We start from the raw sequence: 23,194 nt of genomic DNA on the forward strand, positions 1-23,194 counted from the left end.
AGTGCCAGGAAGCTGAATTCACATTTGTAGAGATGCACCCATTAAACCTAATTGTGTTTCATCATCAACTTTATGTTAATTCATTTCATTTGCTCAGTTTGGGCCGAGTGACTTCCAAACAACTATTCGGTGGGTGTTGATATCACTATTTCTACAAATTGGCAGAAACAAAAGGATAGCAAGCTTAATCATATTTTTACATCCTTTTTCACAAATGTACTCTTCCTGAAGGCATTGATTCCTTCCTGGTATACAAATCCATGGGCTTTGGGTGTCAACAACCTATTTGACCTTGCCTGAGATCCACATATGTGCAGATTCAGCAGGATCACTGAAACTGGAGGGGAAACTTGGCAGATTTTCATCTCCCTAATCCATGGCTGCTGGGGCCAATTGCAGCATTTCTGCCACCCCCTCAGCTAAGATCAACTAACTCGGCACAATCTAACTAAAAAAGCTGGCACCTTCCTACTCTGAACAAAAAGCAAAGAAAACCCACAAAAACTGAAAATGCTGGAAAGACGTAGCAGGTTAGTCAGCATCTACAGAAGGGAACAGACCTTGGAGACAGTTCAGAGATGATTCACTAGGTTAATTCCAGAGATGAGGGGTTGACTTATGAGGAAAGGTTGAGCAGGCTGGGCTTATTGGAATTTAGAAGAATGAGAGGTGATCTTATTGAAACATATATAAGATACTGAGGGGACACAACAAGGTAGATGCAGAGAGGATGTTTCCCCTTGTGGGAAAATGTAGAATGCGGGGGCACAGTTTTAGAATAAAGGGTCGCCCTTTTAGAACGGCGATGAGGAGGAACATCTTCTCCCAGAGGGTTGTAAATCTGTGGAATTCTCTGCCCCAGAGAGCTGTGGAGGCTGGGTCATTAAATACATTTAAGGTGGAGATAGACAAATTTTTGCAAGATAAGGGAGTGAAGGGTTATGGGGAGCGAGCTGGGGAGTGGCTTTGAGCCCAAGATCAACCATCATATTGAATGGCGGAGCAGGCTCGAGGGGCCAAGTGGCCTATTCCTGCTCCTATTTCTTATGTTCTTCCTAGTCTGTGTGGCTTAGCTGTTCATTGGATAAACTCATTGAGCCATCAGCAGAGCTTAACCACAATTCTTTATCATTTGATTTTAATTTTTTTTATAAATAGGGTCTTTGGTATAAGTTTTTGCATTTTTGTTTGCTGGTCACCTGATGTGCATATCACTGTCCACATTGAGGAAACCTATATGATCAGCATGAGTGATGGAAATTGCAAATCCATTTAAACATATGGAGTTGTGTTTATTTTGTAAGAATGATACACACCCGGATAGGTCAAATATTTCAACCCGAGTGTCACGCCTAATTAGTGACAATTGCTAAATATGTGCAGGCCATTTTTTACAAATATCACGCTGATTATTTGCTAGTTTTAATTCTACTTTCCTATTTTTCCTACAGTTATTAGCCATTTTCATTAAGGAAATAATAGTGCATACAGCTGATATTGGATTTTCTAATTAGATGACTTTTCTTGTTATTGTGTTCCTTTTCCTGCAATGGTGTATAATAGTTTTTTCTCTTGGTGGTTAACTTCTAGCCACAATAATATTATCTACCTCCTAAGCACTATCATATACTCAGCGCTTTTACCTTAGATACTAGTAGATAACATTCTTGAATGCTCCTTTTGTACCAAAGCCACTCTTTAATTACATCTGTGCATATTCTGATGCAGCTGAGATTTTTCTGATTAAGGATTACATTATTAAAGATTGGTCATTAGTGCATGCACAGTTTGCCTGAAATTTTCAGCTGTAGCATCTGTTCAAATACTTTGGTCTGAAATTATACTAGTGGAGGTTCCTCTCCTCGCTGTTTTAGCAGAAGTTTTAACCTATTTATTTTGACTGGGTTAACACTACCACAAAAACAGCAGAGAAGAATTTTGGATGAAGGCATTAAGCATTTCTCTGCTAGTATTCCACAGCATAATTTCAGGGCCCTTAAGTGGTAAGTAAATAATTAGAGTTGCTGTATGATGCTATCTTAATATTTAATTCTAAAGCAGAACTGATGGCAGTAGGCAAGTCCAGATCTTGCACTGAAGATATTTGTTTCAAATAGCTGTGTTTAAAACTGGACTCGTCTGAACCATTGAAACTTACAGAAGCCATTTGGTGTTGGTGGTTTCAAAACTACATGATGTATGAACTGTAATTAAGTTGCAGATCAAAAATAGCTATCGTGTCGGCCATTGAAACTGTTAAGTCCAGCCGTGTTTATCATTCCACTATCTACAATATATATTTAACTTGCCTTTGGATTATTATCTCAAGTATTCAAAACTTTAAATAATGAAACCAGATCCATAGAATACTAAAAGATAATATATCTGTGTGCTTTTTACAACATATTATTTGTAAACACCATTTTGTATTCCCAAGACCAATCTGTTCAGTACTGTGATTTCATTTTTAGTACTTTAATGCCTGCAGTTTGGCAAAACCGAGAATGGATACAAGAAAGTTGCCGTAACCTGTTGATTTACTTGAATGTTTGTCAGTCTAACACTTCATGAGTAGTTTTTGTTTTTATTTTCCTGTGCAAGGCTTTGGCAGCTCAACTACATCTGGATTTAACTTCAATAATCCTGGGATCACAGCGTCTGCTGGCCTGACCTTTGGTGTGTCCAATCCTTCAACATCAGGCTTTGGCAGTAATCTAGGGGGACAGCTTCTGCAACTGAAGAAACCTCCAGCTGGAAACAAGCGAGGCAAAAGATAGGGAATTGTCAGTATGGGGGGTGGGGGGACATATTTTCTTAAATTAGGCATGACTCATGTGGTTCTATGTCCTAAATATGTTTTTTAATAGTTGTAGATAGAAAACTACCGACAAATAGAACGTTTATATTTCAGCAGGTGAGCTTTAATCAGAAATTCCTCAGTTTCCAGAAGGATTCTGATATCGATCAGTTTTCACAATTGAAGATTATATTTTTGAAAGTAAAGCAAGATGGATTGTGTACCTAGATAATTTCATAAATACAAAGCATAAATGGATAGTGTATCTGTTTTCTACTTCAGGAATTCGTTACAAACTTATCTAAGAACAGCTGCTATGTAAGTGAATTTGAACCATGGGTGTTGCAGATGTCTGCATAACCAAAAAATGGAATCTCATTTGTGTAAAGTCAGTGACGTACATGTTGTTTTTAATATGGAAATTCACAGCAATCATAGCCTTTAAACATTGCACTTTTTATACAATAGGTACTGCCCAATATTTGTCTTTGTAGTAAGAAAGTTAGAACGTCATACTTTTGATGATGAGTTGTCAAAAGGAACTTTGGATGAAAGCTTTAGTAGTGGTGACTTTCCTTTAATATACAGTTAATGTCTATTTTTGTAAGATTAGAGGATACTGCTATTGAATGCCTTTATTAGCGAGAGAGGAAGTTGAGAGATGTTGAGTTGGATGAGGTTGTTAGGGAATGTCACTGATGTCCTGAATTTCACTAAGTATGTATTTGCATGAGGAGCTGCATTGTGCAGACTCGATCTGTGATTCATCTTTCAGTGACTTTTGAAGGCCAGATCTTTTGAAAATTATTTTTTGTTTCTTTGTGACTTCAAGTTATTTATACATTTGTTTCAAAACTGTGTAATGAAATAGTCACTAATATGACAATGTATTTGAAGATTGTTGTAAGTTTTGGGTTAGAAAATTGAACTGTATTGGGGGAAATGTTAAAATAAAGCAACTTTCACAAGTTTTGTCTTGCTGCATTTTTTTTTACAAAACCTACTGCTAAAATGAGGCATCCTGATGTTACTGACCAGACACCCAGTCATTATTATAACATAACAGTGGACTTATGCAAATTCACCTACACATTGCCCATTGTAGCATATTCTTTTAAGAAAAAGAAAATTGCCACTTGGGTTGTTTAATAAGTTTGTCAAAACTTCAGTACATGGTTTTTTCTCTGCCCTGTAAAATGCTTTGAGACATCTCCACTTGAAGACCAATATAGAAATGTGTTTTCCAGGAAACCTCAATTATTTCAATTCTGCAACATTAATCCCAGATCCTGGACGAGCCCCATGTTTCTGGCTCAAAAAAGGGGAGGATTGGATGCTTAATATTCCTGGATACAAGGTATTCAGGAAAGATGGGGAAGGGAAAAAAGGAGGGGTTGCAGTTTTGATTAAGAAAAATATTACAGTGCTAGAAACAGAATGTCCGAGGGATCAGAGACAGAATCTATTTGGTTGGAGTTGATAAACAATAAAGGAGCTATTTTGCTACTTGGCATATTTTATAGGCCACCAAATAGTGGAAAGGAGATAAAGGAACAGATTTGCAACGAGATTACGGAGAGGTGCAAGAACTATAGAGTAGTGATAATAGGAGTCTTTAACTACCCCAATATTGAATACGGCAGTGATTGTGTTAAGGGCAGAGAAGGAGAGGAATTTCTGAAGTGTTCAGGAGATTTTTCTTGATCAGCATTTTTCCTGCCCAATAAGGAAGGAGGCATTGCTAGACCTAGTCCTAGGGAATGAAGTGGGTCCAATGGAGAATGTCACAATTGGAGAGCATCTTGGGAATAGTGATCACTATCATAAGGTTTAGATTAATTATGGAGAAGGACAAGGAGCAATCTAGAATAAAAATAGTTAACTGGAGGAGTGCTATTTTCAGTGAATTGAGGAGGGATCTGGCCTGGGTAAATTGGAGTCAAAAATGTAATGGAGCAATGGGCAGCCTTTAAAGAGGAGATGGTTCAGGTACAGGCTAGATACATTCCTGCAAGGGAGGTCAACCAAAGCCACACCTCCCTGGATGATGGAGTTGGAGAGTAGGATGAAGCAGAAAAAGGGCGTATGACAGATGTCAGCTTGATAATACAAGGGAGAATCAGGCTGAATATAAAAATACAGAGAAGTGAAAAAAATGAGGGGAAAAGAGTACGGGAATAGATTGGCGACTAACATAAAAGGGAATCCAAAGGTCTTCTGGAGCCATATTAACAGTAAAAGGGTTGTCAGAGCGGTGGGGCTGATTAGGGACCAAAATGGAGAACAATTGGTGGAGGCAGAAGGCATGGCAGAGGTACTAAATGAGCACTTTGCATTTGCCAAAGCTATGGTAAACGAGGAGGCTGCTGGGATACTGGATGAGATCAAAATACATAGAGGTGGTACTAGGCAGGTTGGCGGTAATTAAAGTGGATAAGTCACCCGGTCCAGATGGGATGCATCCTAGGTTGCTGAGGGAAATAAGGGTAGAAATTGTGGAGGTGCTGGCCACAGTCTTCCAATCCTCCTTGGATACAGAGTGGTGTCAAAGAACTGGAGGATTGTAAATGTTTAAGCCCTTGTTCAAAAAAGGGGAGAAGGATAATCCTAGCAATTACAGGACAGTCAGTTTAACATTGGTGTTGAAGCTTTTAGAAACCATAATCTGGGAGAAAATTAACAGCCACTTGGACAAGCATGGACTAATAAAGGAGAGCCAGCACGGGTTTGTTAAGTGCTAATCATGTTTGACTAACTTGATTGAGTTTTTTGATGAGGTGCCAGAGAGGGTGGATGAGGACAGTGCAGTTGATGTGTATATGGACTTTCAAAAGGCATTTGATAAAGTACCGCATACTAGGCTTGTTTCCAAAATTGAAGCCCATGGGATAAAAGGGGCAGTAGCAGCATAGCTACAAAATTGGCTAAGGGATAGAAAATGAAGAGCTGTGGTGAATGGCTGTTTCTTCAGACTGGAGGGAGGTATAGAGTGGCGTTCCCTTCAGTACTAGGACAACTGCTGTTTTTGATATACATTAATGACTTGGTACAGGGCGCAATTTCAAAATTTGCAGATGACATGAAACTTGGAAGTGTAGTAAACAGTGAGGAAGATAGTAATAGATTTCAAGAAGAAATAGGTTGCTGGAATGGGCGGACACATGGCAGATGACATTCAATGCAGAGAAGTGTGAAATGATGCAGTTTGGTAGGAAGAATGAGAGACCATGCACACTAAATGGTACAACTTTAAAGGGGGTGCAAGAACAGAGAGACATGGGGGTGCTGGTGCACAAATCTTTGAAGGTGGCAGGACAGGTTAATAAAGTGTATGGGATCCTGGGCTTTATAAATGGAGGCATAAAATACAAAAGCCAGGCGGTTATGCTAAACCTATATAAAAAGCAGGACCTTGAGGGTAATAATCTTTGTGCAAATTGGCATAGAAGCAGTCAGATCAGGAGAATTAACACGTGGCTAGAGGGCTGGTGTGGGAAAGGGGTTCCTTTTCATGGGACACTGGCACCAGTACTGGGACAGGAAGGAGCTGTACCGATAGGACGGGCTCCACCTAACCGGGATGGGACCCGTGTCCTAGTGGAAAGGGTAAATAGGGAGGTGGCAAAGGCTTTAAATTAGTAAGACGGGGGTGGGGGGAGCTACAAGAAATGAAACCAGCCTAAATATTTTTTTTTAACGGAAAGGAGAGCATAAGAAAGAATAAAGTAAGGGAGGACATTGATGGCCAGGGAATAGATAGAGTTCTAGAACAAGTGTATAAAATTCTGACAGGTCTAGACAGACTGGATGCAGAAGGAATGTTTCCCTTGGCGGGTGAGAACAGAACTAGAGGACATAATTTAAGGATAAGGGCTAAACCATTTAGGACAGAGATGAGGGGGAATTTCTTCACTCAGAGAGTGGTGAACCTGTGGAACTCATTGCCACAGAGGGCAGTGTACGCCAGCTCATTAAATATATTTAAGAGGGAATTAGATATATTTCTACGGGCAAAAGGGGTTAAGGGTTACGGAGAGAAGGCGGGGACGGGATACTGAATTAAAGGATCAGCCATGATCTCATTAAATGGCGGAGCAGGCACGAAGGGCCGAATGGCCTACTCCTGCTCCTATCTTCTATGTATCTATGTAAGAGTCTAAAAAGATGGTTAAAAATAAAGTCAGAGGAACTGCTATTAAAAATGAGTTAAACTGCCTATACAGCAATGCACACTGTGTCCGTAATAAAATAGGGGAGCTGGAGGCAATCATACATTGCGAGGAACCAGACAGGAATTGCTGAGACATGCCTACAGAAAAATCAGGACTGGGCATTGAACATTGCAGGGTATAATATATTTAGAAAAGATAGGGGGGAGGTGGAGTAGCTGTACTTATTAGGGATAACATAATGGCAGTAGAAAAAAGTGACACAGCTATCAGCAAGACAGAAATAGAATCCATGTGAATAGAGATAAAAGATAAAGAATCACACTAATGGGGCTAATCTACAGACCATCTAATAGTGGCAGGGAGGTGAAAATTAGGGAAATGAGTAAAAAACATAGAATAATAATCATGGATTTCAACTGCCCTGATATTAATTGGACAGAAGAGATAAGTAAAAGGGATAAGGGAATGGAGTTCCTACAATGTATACAGGACTCCTTTCTACCACAATATGTAAAAAAGCCCAACAAGGGAGGATTTGCTATTGGATCTAGTAATGGGGAATGAACCAGAGCAGATAAGAGAAGTAAAAGTAAGGGAACATCTAGGCAATAGTGACCATCATAAAATACACTTTAAGAAAATAATTGAGAAGGGCAGAAGTATGACCAACTCCAGGGTAATAGATTGGAGAAAAGCTGATTTTGAGGGGCTGAGAATAGAACTTGGGAAAATAAAATGGAACATAAGAAATAGGAGCAGGAATAGGCCAGTTGGCCCCTCGAGCCTGCTTCGCCATTCAACAAGATCATGGCTGATCTAGGGCTCAAAGCCGCTTCCCAGCCCGCTCCCCATAACCCTTCACTCCCTTATCTTGCAAAAATGTGTCTATCTCCACTTTAAATGTATTTAATGACCCAGCCTCCACAGCTCTCTGGGGCAGAGAATTCCATAAATTTACGACCCTCTGAGAGAAGAAGTTCCTCCTCATCTCAGTTCTAAAAGGACGACCCTTTATTCTGAGACTGTGCCCCCGAGTTCTAGATTTCCCCACATCCTCTCTGCATCTACCCTGTCGAGCCCCCTCAGTATCATATGTTTCGATAAGATCACCCCTCATTCTTCTAAATTACAATGAGTATAGGCCTAGCCTGCTCAACCTTTCCTCATAAGTAGAATCGTCTTTGAACTGCCGCTAATGCAAGTATATCCTTCCTTAAATAAGATCAAAACTGTACGCAGGGTGCGGTCTCTCCAATACCTTGTACAGTTGTAGCAGGACTTCCCTGCTTTTATACTCCAACCCCCTTGAAATAAAGGCCAAAAAAATGGACAACAATATTGGCAAACAATGATGTAGAACAGCAATGGGAAACATTTAAAACTATTCAACAGAGTCCAGGAAAAACATATTCTGCTAAAAAACAAGAACAAGCTACATAGGTTTATCTATATATATAAAAGGATACTTCTGTCTGTCATTCCGTCTGTCTGTCTCTTGAATTAACTCAAAAGTTATAGAGCGTACCTACACGTGCATTACGTCAAAAGAAAGCTGACGATTCCAGAACCGTCCTAAGCGTATTTACGTTTCGGCCGGACAAAAATTGTTCGCGCGTTATGCAAAAAACCTTCAAAATTAAACTCATTATCTGCTAAGTAGCATTCATTGACATGTCAAGGTCGACCAATCCTGTGCCGGCACGATTGACCAATCCTACAGTTCAGTCGCCTGATGGTTGGCCAATCGCTGCGTCTGAGATGCTTTTCAACTCAGGCATCGGGCAGCCATTGCTTCACTACTTCCAGCTCAAACTACTCTGCTAATCCAGCTTTGAAAAAGTTAGTATCTCTTTTAAAAATTACATAACATTTACCAAAAACGTTGTATAAGTACTTTCACTTTCATCTTTGAAGCTATTAAAAGGTAGAAATGTTGCCCGGCAGCAGATTCACACAGGGACAGACAGACAGGCCCCAAAGCCTGGGACTCAATTTAAACCGCCCGGCCCAAAACAGCCCTGGCAAAGCCGGGCTCCCCTAGCTAGTATAGGATGTACGGCACAGGAACAGGCCATTTGGCCCAACTAGTCCATGCTGGCGTTTATGCTCCACACGAGCCTCCTCCCGTCTTTCCTCATCTAAATCTATCAGCATAACCCTCTATTCCTTTTCCCCACATATGCTTGTCTAGCCTTCCCATTAAATGCATCTATGCTATTCGATTCAACCACTCCCTGTGGTAGCAAGTTCCACATTCTTGCCACTCTTTGGGTAAAGAAGTCAATACCGAGGAAGACTGCAACAAGTTACAGGAGGACATTAATAAACTTGCAGAATGGGTATATAATTGGCAAATGAAGTTCAACACATAAATGTGAGGTATTACATTTTGGTAGGAAGAATAGGGAGGTCACTTATTACTTGGAGGATGCAAGTCTAGGTGGGGTAGAGGAACAAAGGGATCTCGGAGTACAAATACACAAATCACAAAAAGTTGCGACACAGGTTAGCAAGGCCATAAAAAAAAGCATACCAAGCACACGGGTTTATTTCTAGAGGGATAGAATTGAAAAGTAGTGAAGTTATACTAAATTTGTATCGAATCTTGGTTCGACCACACTTGGAGTAGTGCGTACAATTCTGGTCGCCATATTATAAAAAGGATATAGAGGCACTGGAGAGGGTGCAGAGAAGATTTAGAAGGATGATACCAGAAATGTGAGGGTATACCTATCAGGAAAGGATGAACAGGCTGGGTCTCTTCTCTTGAAAGGAGAAGGCTGAGAGGTGACCTAATAGAGGTCTTTAAAATTATGAAAGGTTTTGATAGAGTGGATACAGAGAGAGTGTTTCCACTTGTGGGGAAGAGCATAACTAGAGACCATCAATATAAGATAGTCACCAAGAAATCCAATACGGAATTCAGAAGAAACTTCTTTACCCAAAGAGTGGTGAGAATGTGGAACTCGCTACCACAGGGAGTGGTTGAAGCAAATAGTATAGATGCATTTAAGGGGAGGCTGGATAAGCATATGAGGGAGAAGGGAATAGAGGGTTATGCTGATAGAGTTAGATGAGGAAAGACTGGAGGAGGCTCGAGTGCAGCATAAACACCGGCATGGACTGGTTGGGCCGAATGACCTGTTTCTGTGCCGTATATGCTATGTAATCCTATGTAACACTGATTTGGCCACAGCTGGAGTATTGTGACCAATTCTGGGCCCCACACTTTAGGAAGGACGTGAAAGCATTGGAGAGGGTACAGAAGAGATTTGCTGGAGTGGTTCCAGGGATGAGGGATTATAGCTACGTGCATAGATTAGAGATTTGATTAGATTAGAGCTGGGTTTGTTCTTCTTGGAGCAGAGAAGGCTAAGAGGAGATTTGATAGAGGCATTTAAAATCATGAAGGATTTAGATAGAGTAAATAAAGGGAAACTGTTTCCAATGGCTGAAGGGTCAATAATGAAAGAGTACAGATTTAAGGTGATTGGCAAAAGAACCAGAGACAACATGAGGAAAAACCTTTTTACGCAATGAGTGGTTAGGATTTGCCTGATAGAGTGGTGGCTACAGATTCAATAGTATCCTTCAAAAGAGAATTGGATAAATACTTGAAGGAGAAAAAATTGCGGTGTTATGGGGAAAGAGTGGGACTAACTGGATTGCTCTTCAAAAGAGCCGGCGGAGACTCAATGGGCTGAATGGCCTCCTTCCGTGCTTTACTGTTCTATGATTCTATGATCTTTTCTAAACTATTAGACTATATACTTTTTCTTGATGAATTTTCATTGGATTCCCACAATGGTGTCACTCTATACAGACACATCACGGCGCTTTTAGGATTGGCTTATTACAGTTTGTGATTATGAAACTACATTTGGACTGGAATTCTGAAGGCTATCTGAAAGTTTACTCTCCAAACTCACAGGGGTCTACAAAAAAGCCATGGTACCCTGTTTTCACAAAGGTATCTTGAATCCAGAATTTAAACACCTTCTGAATCGTACCATAAGAAGGTTTGAAGAATTTTGCAGCTCAGCTGTTGATAATACAATACACCAGACCGTTGACTCTAACTCAACAAGACACAGTAGGAGAAATGCTCATAAACTTGATAAATCAGAATGAATATAATACATAAGGTGATATACCTATAAATTCATCCAATGAAAAGCGACGAGTTAAGATAGTAACTATAGGTTTTTATTGGCTAAATAACAGAGTCCACCCTCGTGGGCGATCGGGTCCAACAAGGAGGAATACCAGCCAGTCGACCACCTTTATACCTGGGCAAGCAGGCGGAGCCATGGGCGGAGTCAGCTGTGGTCAGCCCAGGTATAACAGCGTGACAAGAGGTGACCTTGTGTAGTGGCACAACAGTGTAAACAGTGATAACCATAGTGTAACGATATAAACAGTGATAACCATAGTGTAACGATAGTGAACGATAAAAGTGGTTTACCACATTCACCCCTTGTTTAGATTTGAGTCCGGCGGGGTGAAGTGTACTACCAGTTCGGGTATGTCAGTCTGTCCGGAGGCCTTGTAAGTCTTTCTGATCGGCGCAGCAGCGGCGGCGGTGATGCAGTATCCGATGTTAATGCTGGTGTCTGCGTGGTCGGCGAAGGCTCGTGGGGTTCCGGCATGCCGTCTACCTGGGCTGGATTTGGGGGGGTGGGGGGTAACGGTGGTGTCTCAGGGGTGCCCGAGGGTGCAAGGTCTCGTAAGGAGACTGTGTCCTCCCGCCCGTCTGGGTATGCCACATAGGCGTACTGGGGGTTGGCGTGCAGGAGGTCCACCCTCTTGACCAGGGGGTCCGTTTTATGGGCCCTCACGTGCTTTCGCAGCAAGACGGGCCCCGGAGAAGTCAGCCATGTTGATAGCGAGGTTCCCGTAGTCGACTTCCTGGGGAAAACAAACATTCGTTCATGGGGGGTAGCGTTAATGGCCGTGCAAAGCAGTGACCGGATGGAATGCAGCGCTGCCGGGAGGACTTCCTGCCAGCGAGAGGTTGGCAGGCCCTTAGACTTTAAGGCTAAGAGAACGGCCTTCCAGACAGTCGCGTTCTCTCTTTCCACCTGGCCGTTCCCTCGGGGGTTGTAGCTGGTGGTCCTGCTTGCAGCAATGCCTCTCGCTAGTAGGAACTGGCGAAGTTCCTCGCTCATGAAGGATGAGCCCCGGTCGCTATGTATATAGTTCGGGAACCCGAACAAGGCGAAGAGGTCGTTCAGGCATTTGATGACCGTGGTACTGGTCATGTCTGGGCAGGGGAAGGCAAAGGGGAAACGGGAGTACTCATCAATGATGTTGAGGAAGTACACATTACGGTCAGAGGACGGGAGGGGCCCCTTAAAATCGATGCTCAAGCGCTCGAAGGGGCGGGTGGCCTTGATCAGGCTTGCTCTGTCCGGCCTAAAGAAATGCGGTTTGCATTCGGCACAGGTTTGGCAGTTCCTGGTCATGGTCCTGACCTCCTCGATGGAGTAGGGCAGGTTGCGGGCCTTAATGAAGTGGTAAAGTCTGGTGACCCCGGGGTGGCAGAGGTCGTTGTGGAGGGTCTGCAGTCTATCAATTTGCGCGTTGGCGCATGTACTTCGTGATAGAGCATCTGGGGGTTCGTTCAGTTTACCCGGCCGGTACAAGATATCATAATCATAGGTGGAGAGCTCGATTCTCCACCTCAAGATCTTGTCGTTCTTGATTTTGCCCCTCAGTTTGTTATTAAACATAAAAGCGACCGAACGCTGGTCGGTGAGGAGGGTAAATCGTTTGCCTGCCAGGTAATGCCTCCAGCGTCTTACTGCCTCCACGATCGCCTGGGCCTCCTTCTCGACCGAAGAGTGTCGGATCTCAGGGCCCTGGAGGGTCCTTGAGAAGAAGGCCACAGGTCTCCCTGCCTGGTTAAGGGTTGCTGCTAGGGCGAAGTCGGATGCATCGCTCTCCACTTGGAAAGGGATGGACTCATCCACCGCGTGCATTGTGGCCTTAGCAATGTCTCCCTTTATGAGGGAGAAGGCTGCGCACGCTTCTGCCGTCAGGGGGAAGGAGGTTGACTTCATGAGGGGTCTGGCTTTGTCCGCATAATTCGGCACCCATTGGGCATAGTAGGCGAAGAGCCCCAGGGTTCTCTTCAGCGCCTTTGGACAGTGGGGGAGGGGAAGCTCCATGAGGGGGCGCATTCTTTCGGGGTCGGGGCCGATGACTCCATTCTCTACTACGCAGCCGAGGATGGCGAGACGCGAGGTGTTAAACACGCATTTCTCCTTATTGTAAATGAGGTTCAGCCGTTCGGCTGTACGGAGGAATTTCTCCAGATTAACATCGTGGTCTTGCCGGTCGCGGCCGCAGATGGTGACGTTATCTAGATAAGGGAACGTGACCTGCAGCCCGTTCTGGTCAACCATCCGGTCCATCTCCCTTTGGAAGACCGAAACCCCGTTGGTGACGCCGAAGGGAACCCTAAGGAAGTGGTAGAGGCGGCCATTCGCCTCGAAGGCGGTATACTGGCGGTCCTCTGGGCGGATAGGGAGTTGGTGATAGGCCGACTTAAGGCCGATGGTGGAGAATACCCGGTACTGTGCAATCTGATTGACCATATCAGATATGCGGGGAAGGGGGTATGCGTCCAGCTGGGTGTACCGGTTTATGGTTTGGCTGTAGTCGATGACCAGGCGGTTTTTATTGCCGGTCTTAACGACTACGACCTGGGCACGCCAGGGGCTGTTGCTCCTCTCGATGATGCCCTCCTTCAGGAGACGCTGCACCTCAGAGCTAATAAAAGCTCTGTCCCCGGCGCTGTACCGCCTGCTCTTGGTGGCGACGGGTTTACAGTCGCGGGTGAGGTTAGCGAACAGGGAGGGGGGCGGGACCTTGAGGGTGGATAGGCCGCAGGTGGTACGCGGTGGGCGGTTTAAAGGCTGCTGGTTGTCGACTGTGAGTGGAGGGAGGGGTCCACCGTATGCCAAAGTGACACTTTGAAGGTGGGATTGGAAGTCCAGCCCTAGTAGGATGGCAGCGCAGAGCTGGGGCAGGACGAGGAGTTTAAAATTTTTATACTCCGTGCCCCTAACCGACAGGGTCACAGCACAGTAGCCGCTGATGTCTGTAGAATGGGACCTCGACGCCATCGAGATCCGGTTGCGCGTTGGCCGGACAGTGAGGGAGTAGTGGCTCACCGTGTCTGGATGGATGAAACTCTCCGTGCTTCCGCTGTCGAACAGGCAGGTCGTGGCGTGGCCGTTTACTTTGATGTCCATCATGGACTTGGACAGGTGATGCGGGCGAGCTTGGTCCAGTGTGACGGAGGCTAGTGTATGGCTGAGCGAGCTGCTGTAGTCTGCGGGTGAGGCGGTGGTCGGGTCTGGAGACAAGGTGGCGGTCGAGTGTGGTGGGCAAAATGGCGGCGCCCACGACGTTGAATAAAATGGTGGAGAAGATGGCCGCCCCCACAATTCACATGAGGCATTGCTGGCGTCGGTGGCCTTGATCAAAGATGGCCGCCCCCACGACTCACACGAGGGGATACTGGCATCTGTGGCCTTGATGGAAGATCGCCGCCCCCACAACTCGCATGAGGCACTGCTGGCGTCTGTGGCTCTCCCCCTGCAGGCCTTCGCGAAGTGGCCTTTCTTGTGGCAATCAGAGCAAGTCGCGTTTCTTGCAGGGCAGCGCGTCCTCGGGTGTTTCGCCTGGCCACAGAAGAAGCAGCCGGCGGCCCGATCGCGGGGCTCCGATGTCGCAGCCGGTACCGGGGGTGGCGGTCCCGATCGGTTCTGGGACGCCAACGCTGAGGTAGGTCCCAGAGGCGGCGGTGCGAGGGGTATTGCGGCTGGGGTCGGGCCGGAGTCCCAGGGTCGCGCAGCACAGTACCTGGAGTACGCCTCGAGGTCCCGATGGGCCACTTCCAGAGAGTGAGCGAGGGCTGCAGTTGTATTCAGGTCGAGGTCCTTTGATTCGAGCAGTCTTTGCCGTGAGTAGTCGGAACGAAGGCCTTTCACGAAGGCATCGCGGATATTCCCTTCAGTATTTTCCGCAGCCGTTACAGCTTTAAAGTCACAGTCCCTGCCGAGTGTTTGTAGCGCCCGTAAAAATTCATCTACAGACTCTCCTGGCTGTTGCGAGCGGGATCTTAGGAGATGTCTGGCATACATAGAGTTTACCGGGCTCCGGTACTGCTCTTTCAGCAGGTTGAGGGCGTCCTCGTATGTAGTAAGGTCCTGGATGAATGCAAATACTTTAGGGCTCACTTGGGCGGTCAGAACTCTTAGTTTGGATCCCGGAGGCACGCCGGATTCTCCCAGGTAGGATTCGAAACAGCTCAGCCAGTGTTTGAAGTCGAGGGCTGAGTTCGCTGCCTGTGGGCTTAGATCCAGGTACGGCGGTCGGAGGGCTCGCAGCCAGGCCGGCTGCTGTGGCTGTTGTAGCTGGCCGTTTGGCTGGTCGTTTTGCTGCTCCGATCCACTCATTTTATCGTTCACTATCGTTACACTATGGTTATCACTGTTTATATCGTTACACTATGGTTATCACTGTTTACACTGTTGTGTCACTACACAAGGTCACCTCTTGTCACGCTGTTATACCTGGGCTGACCACAGCTGACTCCGCCCATGGCTCCGCCTGCTTGCCCAGGTATAAAGATGGTCGACTGGCTGTTATTCCTCCTTGCTGGACCCGATCGCCCACGAGGGTGGGCTCTGTTATTTAGCCAATAAAAACCTATAGTTACTATCTTAACTCGTCGCTTTTCATTGGATGGATTGATAGGTATATCAATTTTATTGGCTAAATTTTGAAATGAGTGGATCGGAGCAGCAAAACGACCAGCCAAACGGCCAGCTACAACAGCCACAGCAGCCGGCCTGGCTGCGAGCCCTCCGACCGCCGTACCTGGATCTAAACCCACAGGCAGCGAACTCAGCCCTCGACTTCAAACACTAGCTGAGCTGTTTCGAATCCTACCTGGGAGAATCCGGCGTGCCTCCGGGATCCAAACTAAGAGTTCTGACCGCCCAAGTGAGCCCTAAAGTATTTGCATTCATCCAGGACCTTACTACATACGAGGACGCCCTCAACCTGCTGAAAGAGCAGTACCGGAGCCCGGTAAACTCTATGTATGCCAGACATCTCCTAAGATCCCGCTCGCAACAGCCAGGAGAGTCTGTAGATGAATTTTTACGGGCGCTACAAACACTCGGCAGGGACTGTGACTTTAAAGCTGTAACGGCTGCAGAAAATACTGAAGGGAATATCCGCGGTGCCTTCGTGAAAGGCCTTCGGTCCGACTACTCACGGCAAAGACTGCTCGAATCAAAGGACCTCGACCTGAATACAACTGCAGCCCTCGCTCGCTCTCTGGAAGTGGCCCATCGGGACCTCGAGGCGTACTCCAGGTACTGTGCTGCGCGACCCTGGGACTCCGGCCCGACCCCAGCCGCAATACCCCTCGCACCGCCGCCTCTGGGACCTATCTCAGCGTCGGCGTCCCAGAACCGATCGGGACCGCCACCCCCGGTACCGGCTGCGACATCGGAGCCCCGCGATCGGGCCGCCGGCTGCTTCTTCTGTGGCCAGGCGAAACACCCGAGGACGCGCTGCCCTGCAAGAAACGCGACTTGCTCTGATTGCCACAAGAAAGGCCACTTCGCGAAGGCCTGCAGGGGGAGAGCCACAGACGCCAGCAGTGCCTCATGCGAGTTGTGGGGGCGGCCATCTTTCATCAAGGCCACAGATGCCAGTATCCCCTCGTGTGAGTCGTGGGGGCGGCCATCTTTGATCAAGGCCACCGACGCCAGCAATGCCTCATGTGAATTGTGGGGGCGGCCATCTTCTCCGCCATTTTATTCAACGTCGTGGGCGCCGCCATTTTGCCCACCACACTCGACCGCCACCTTGTCTCCAGACCCGACCACCGCCTCACCCGCAGACTACAGCAGCTCGCTCAGCCATACACTAGCCTCCGTCACACTGGACCAAGCTCGCCCGCATCACCTGTCCAAGTCCATGATGGACATCAAAGTAAACGGCCACGCCACGACCTGCCTGTTCGACAGCGGAAGCACGGAGAGTTTCATCCATCCAGACACGGTGAGCCACTACTCCCTCACTGTCCGGCCAACGCGCAACTGGATCGCGATGGCATCAAGGTCCCATTCTACAGACATCAGCGGCTACTGTGCTGTGACCCTGTCGGTTAGGGGCACGGAGTATAAAAATTTTAAACTCCTCGTCCTGCCCCAGCTCTGCGCTGCCGTCCTACTAGGGCTGGACTTCCAATCCCACCTTCAAAGTGTCACTTTGGCATACGGTGGACCCCTCCCTCCACTCACAGTCGACAACCAGCAGCCTTTAAACCGCCCACCGCGTACCACCTGCGGCCTATCCACCCTCAAGGTCCCGCCCCCCTCCCTGTTCGCTAACCTCACCCGCGACTGTAAACCCGTCGCCACCAAGAGCAGGCGGTACAGCGCCGGGGACAGAGCTTTTATTAGCTCTGAGGTGCAGCGTCTCCTGAAGGAGGGCATCATCGAGAGGAGCAACAGCCCCTGGCGTGCCCAGGTCGTAGTCGTTAAGACCGGCAATAAAAACCGCCTGGTCATCGACTACAGCCAAACCATAAACCGGTACACCCAGCTGGACGCATACCCCCTTCCCCGCATATCTGATATGGTCAATCAGATTGCACAGTACCGGGTATTCTCCACCATCGGCCTTAAGTCGGCCTATCACCAACTCCCTATCCGCCCAGAGGACCGCCAGTATACCGCCTTCGAGGCGAATGGCCGCCTCTACCACTTCCTTAGGGTTCCCTTCGGCGTCACCAACGGGGTTTCGGTCTTCCAAAGGGAGATGGACCGGATGGTTGACCAGAACGGGCTGCAGGTCACGTTCCCTTATCTAGATAACGTCACCATCTGCGGCCGCGACCGGCAAGACCACGATGTTAATCTGGAGAAATTCCTCCGTACGGCTGAACCTCACTTACAATAAGGAGAAATGCGTGTTTAACACCTCGCGTCTCGCCATCCTCGGCTGCGTAGTAGAGAACGGAGTCATCGGCCCCGACCCCGAAAGAATGCGCCCCCTCATGGAGCTTCCCCTCCCCCACTGTCCAAAGGCGCTGAAGAGAACCCTGGGGCTCTTCGCCTACTATGCCCAATGGGTGCCAAATTATGCGGACAAAGCCAGACCCCTCATGAAGTCAACCTCCTTCCCCCTGACGGCAGAAGCGTGCGCAGCCTTCTCCCTCATAAAGGGAGACATTGCTAAGGCCACAATGCACGCGGTGGATGAGTCCATCCCTTTCCAAGTGGAGAGCGATGCATCCGACTTCGCCCTAGCAGCAACCCTTAACCAGGCGGGGAGACCTGTGGCCTTCTTCTCAAGGACCCTCCAGGGCCCTGAGATCCGACACTCTTCGGTCGAGAAGGAGGCCCAGGCGATCGTGGAGGCAGTAAGACGCTGGAGGCATTACCTGGCAGGCAAACGATTTACCCTCCTCACCGACCAGCGTTCGGTCGCTTTTATGTTTAATAACAAGCTGAGGGGCAAAATCAAAAACGACAAGATCTTGAGGTGGAGAATCGAGCTCTCCACCTATGATTATGATATCTTGTACCGGCCGGGTAAACTGAACGAACCCCCAGATGCTCTATCACGAAGTACATGCGCCAACGCGCAGATTGATAGACTGCAGACCCTCCACAACGACCTCTGCCACCCCGGGGTCACCAGACTTTACCACTTCATTAAGGCCCGCAACCTGCCCTACTCCATCGAGGAGGTCAGGACCATGACCAGGAACTGCCAAACCTGTGCCGAATGCAAACCGCATTTCTTTAGGCCGGACAGGGCAAGCCTGATCAAGGCCACCCGCCCCTTCGAGCGCATGAGCATCGATTTTAAGGGGCCCCTCCCATCCTCTGACCATAATGTGTACTTCCTCAACATCATTGATGAGTACTCCCGTTTCCCCTTTGCCTTCCCCTGCCCAGACATGACCAGTACCACGGTCATCAAATGCCTGAACGACCTTTTCGCCTTGTTCGGGTTCCTGAACTATATACATAGCGACCGGGGCTCATCCTTCATGAGCGAGGAACTTCGCCAGTTCCTACTAGCGAGAGGCATTGCTGCAAGCAGGACCACCAGCTACAACCCCCGAGGGAACGGCCAGGTGGAAAGAGAGAACGCGACTGTCTGGAAGGCCGTTCTCTTAGCCTTAAAGTCTAAGGGCCTGCCAACCTCTCGCTGGCAGGAGGTCCTCCCGGCAGCGCTGCATTCCATCCGGTCACTGCTTTGCACGGCCATTAACGCTACCCCCCATGAACGAATGTTTGTTTTCCCCAGGAAGTCGACTACGGGAACCTCGCTACCAACATGGCTGACTTCTCCGGGGCCCGTCTTGCTGCGAAAGCACGTGAGGGCCCATAAAACGGACCCCCTGGTCGAGAGGGTGGACCTCCTGCACGCCAACCCCCAGTACGCCTATGTGGCATACCCAGACGGGCAGGAGGACACAGTCTCCTTACGAATGAAAAGCGACGAGTTAAGATAGTAACTATAGGTTTTTATTGGCTAAATAACAGAGTCCACCCTCGTGGGCGATCGGGTCCAACAAGGAGGAATACCAGCCAGTCGACCACCTTTATACCTGGGCAAGCAGGCGGAGCCATGGGCGGAGTCAGCTGTGGTCAGCCCAGGTATAACAGCGTGACAAGAGGTGACCTTGTGTAGTGGCACAACAGTGTAAACAGTGATAACCATAGTGTAACGATATAAACAGTGATAACCATAGTGTAACGATAGTGAACGATAAAAGTGGTTTACCACATAAGGGAGATAGATAATTGTGAAGTTCATTCCCAAAATTAAATGATTATAGTACCACGTTATGGACATTTTCCCTTACATATGATTTTCTCGGCTCCCCTTTATATGCATTTTTCCTCCTTGTTCTCTATGAAAAAACTTAAGAATTAGGAGCAGGAGTACCCCATACAGCCCTCGAGCCTGCTTCACCATTCAGTAAGATCATGGCTGACCTTCGACCTCAACTCCACTTTCCTGCCCGATCCCCATATCCCTTGATTCTCTTAGAGTCCAGAAATCTGTCAGTCTCAGCCACTCTGTACTAGCCTCTGCTCAGCACTTTCCTAGATCTCTGAGCTAAAGATCAGAAACTTGTCATTTCAAAAATCACAGGAAAGCAGCCTTTGTTTCACTTGTATGCTGCACCATTCGGAACAACCATAGTTATGGAGAATGCAAGTTTGTTTCCCCGAGTGCTGAGTAGAGTTAGTTATACTGTTGTGAAAAAGCACCAAGCAGAAGCCACATGCCTTGTAAGAGGCAGGAAAAACCAGTAAGAACATCATCACCAAGTTGCTATTTGTTGCCGCCAATTGGTTATCTAAATAGAACCTTTTGGCAGATGTTGGAAGCAGGTCAGTCACATCCTTTTTGCTGTAGGTGGGGAGCATATTGGAGACGGGAGAGGAAAGAGGATCCACACCCTTAGACAAGTTTGAAAAAGTTAAGACATTTCATTAGGCTCCTAAACTGCAGAAGTAGTATAACAAAGATAGGAACATATTCACAGTATTGTAGTTGTCAAAAAAAGCAGTGGCTCCATGCCTGTTATGGACTTAAGAAACCTGAGCAAGCTCCTGAAGAAGAAGAATTACAAGATGGTCAGACTACTTATCATAAACTTCCAAGGACTTTGCCCAGAAGGTTGGCTGGAAGCCAAAGGTCTAAAATATGCCAGTTCCACATGTCACGGAGAACCATAGAACATTTCAGAAGATCTAGATGGCAGGCATACGCTATCAATACAAGGGGCTTTCCTTTGGTTTAATCTCAGTCCCCAGGATTTATATGAAGTACATCAGTGATGGCTACTCACCTCTAAATGATTGGCCTGCAACAGCATTCTCAGGAAAAAAAACACAAGCACTGTTCCAGTGTAGTTTTTATTCAGATTTGGACCTTCCAGGACATTACGTATGATTCTAGATTATTCTATTTGTTAAAAGAACATTTGCTGGATATTCAGAAATAATCTTTCAGGTCAGGCCACAAAGTCGCAGTTAACGTCTACATCAGAATGTTAGGGTTGATAACAGCAGCAATTCTTTGGTCTTCTTGGGTTGAGCACTGCCCCTACCCAAGAGGACCAGGTCCCAGGACTCCTCCAAAGCCACAATGGTGCTTTCCCTTCAATTTTCCGTCCTTCAGTAAGTGAAAACACCTGACCTCTGTTTGGCACTTCACTACAGCAGCAAACTGAGATTGCCATCTTCCCTCTCCATACCACACGTGTTACTGTATTAATAACTGGAAAAAGCAAACACAGTATCTATGTCTTGATCTAGCATATTCATTTTGAAAAGGAGTTAAAATCCTGTATTTTGAATAACTATTATAACATCTAATGAAAAGGTTCTGTACATTTCAACTGCTAAATGTAGCTTTGGTTATTAACTACAGTAACCTTGGATGCTAGTGTCAGCCTTAGCTTGGTGCTAGCACTCTTGCCTCTAAACCAGATGGTTGTGGGTTCAAACTCCACTCCTGAATTTGAGTACTTAATATAGGCTGACACTTCAGTGCAGTACTGAGGGAGAATTGCATTGCCAAGAGGGGTTGGATAGGATGTTAAACCAAAGCCCTGTCTACCTGCTCAGGTGGACATAAAATATCCCTTCATACTACTTTAAAAGCAGGTTAGTTCTCCTGGTGTCTGGCCAAGATTTATCCCTCAACCAACATGACCAAAATCAGATTAGCTGCTCATTCATCTCATTACTGTTTGTGGGACCTTGTGGTGCAATGACTAAAAAGTAATTCATTGACTGTAAGGTGCTTTGAGACGTCGGAAGGACATGAATGATGCTATATAAATGCAAGTTATTTCTTTCAATAACTGAAATATCTACTTGCATTATAAGGTGCAGCCACCTTGTATTTCTCTGGAAACTACTTGTGATGTGAATTTAATAAGTAATTTCATTGAGAGTTGAGAGTCATCATTCAGGCAATGCTTCTGTACTGTCCTCCCTACGTGTATGTGTCTGTACGCAGTTAGACAGCCAGCCAAACTCCTTTCAATAACAACATGGAGTCAGGATGTAGCGTCCAAGCTCCGTGTTTAATAATGCCACACTTGCATGAAGTCAATGAAACAATACAAATCAGTTGCATTGGGTTGGAATAAAAAGGCAATGCTTTCGAAGGCTTAACGATGTAAGATTACAGTGGATTAACTAGCAGCGCGTTCCATGCTGTGGTGTGACCTCCTTGGTTTGCTATCACTATACTACTTCCTGTTGAGTGACCCTACTGGCCATTTCCATTTACTGCCACCTACTGGCGGCAACAAAACAAACTCCTGCAATTATAAGGCAGAACACTCCCCGCCTGGCGTCTATTAGATGCCACTACTTATAAAACATACAGAACTGTGGAATCAATAACACTCAGTCCTCCTTAGGTAAGAGGAGTACGACCTCTGAGATGGGTCTGAAGAACTTTTTGACCGTCCCTTGAACAGTGGCCTTCACATCTAGATCTGGGCTGACGAGCTTGAATGATTCTTGTGCCGTATGGTCAGCTTGGTCAGGTTTGTGTAAGAAAGCTGGCCCGGTAAACCACATTGTACTGGAGAACTGGGAGGCAGGCACTGACCTGGTGGCGAGGTCAACTGGATTCAGCTCTGTGGGCACATAGTGCCACTGGTCGGGGCATGTTGATTATCTTATTCGCTGAACTCTGTGGTATACATATATGAAGAACCTCTTTGACTCATTGGAGATGTAACCGAGCACAACTTTGCTGTCACAGTAGAATTTCACTGCATCAAGCTTGAAATCTATCTCATCCAGGATGAGATCCGCCATCTCCACCGCTAATACTGCAGTGCATAGCTCCAGGCGTGGTATGGTGGGCTCTGGCTGAGGTGTCAACTTCGCCTTTCCCAGGACAAATCCCACGTTGCTTTGGCCCTCATCATCCAGGGATCTCAGGTAGGCTACCGCGCCAGTAGCTTTCTCGGACGCATCTGAGAATACACACAACTCGGTGCATTTGGATTTGGAGAGTGTGTCTGGTGAGTAGGTGCGTGGGATATGAAGATCTTTTAGATTTTTGAGAGACTTTCTCCATGTCTCCCATTCTGTTAGCCTGCCTTCGGGGAGTGGAGAGTCCCAGTCACTCGTGTCTG

At 46.7% G+C, this 23,194-nt stretch overlaps 1 protein-coding gene across 7 annotated transcripts in view; it reads left to right on the plus strand.

Annotated features, from left to right (window-relative positions):
* Positions 1-23,194, plus strand: part of nup58 (nucleoporin 58) — a 102,233-nt gene that overhangs the window by 55,120 nt on the left and 23,919 nt on the right. For 4 of the 7 annotated variants that reach the window (XM_085999221.1, XM_085999220.1, XM_085999222.1 and 1 more), the window contains one exon: positions 2,602-3,765. The exons of 1 other annotated variant lie outside the window; for it this stretch is intronic. In XM_085999221.1, coding sequence (XP_085855347.1) covers positions 2,602-2,777 — 176 coding nt within the window. In that variant the 3' untranslated portion in view covers positions 2,778-3,765. Of the gene's footprint in view, positions 1-2,575; positions 3,766-23,194 lie in introns of those variants that run through there. 2 more of the 7 variants (XM_085999223.1, XM_085999226.1) reach the window with 1 other exon arrangement.

This window comes from Somniosus microcephalus, chromosome 10 (genome assembly GCF_052327205.1).
Source record: "Somniosus microcephalus isolate GS21.2 chromosome 10, FLI_Smic_1.0, whole genome shotgun sequence".
In the NCBI taxonomy this organism is placed as follows: domain Eukaryota; kingdom Metazoa; phylum Chordata; class Chondrichthyes; order Squaliformes; family Somniosidae; genus Somniosus; species Somniosus microcephalus.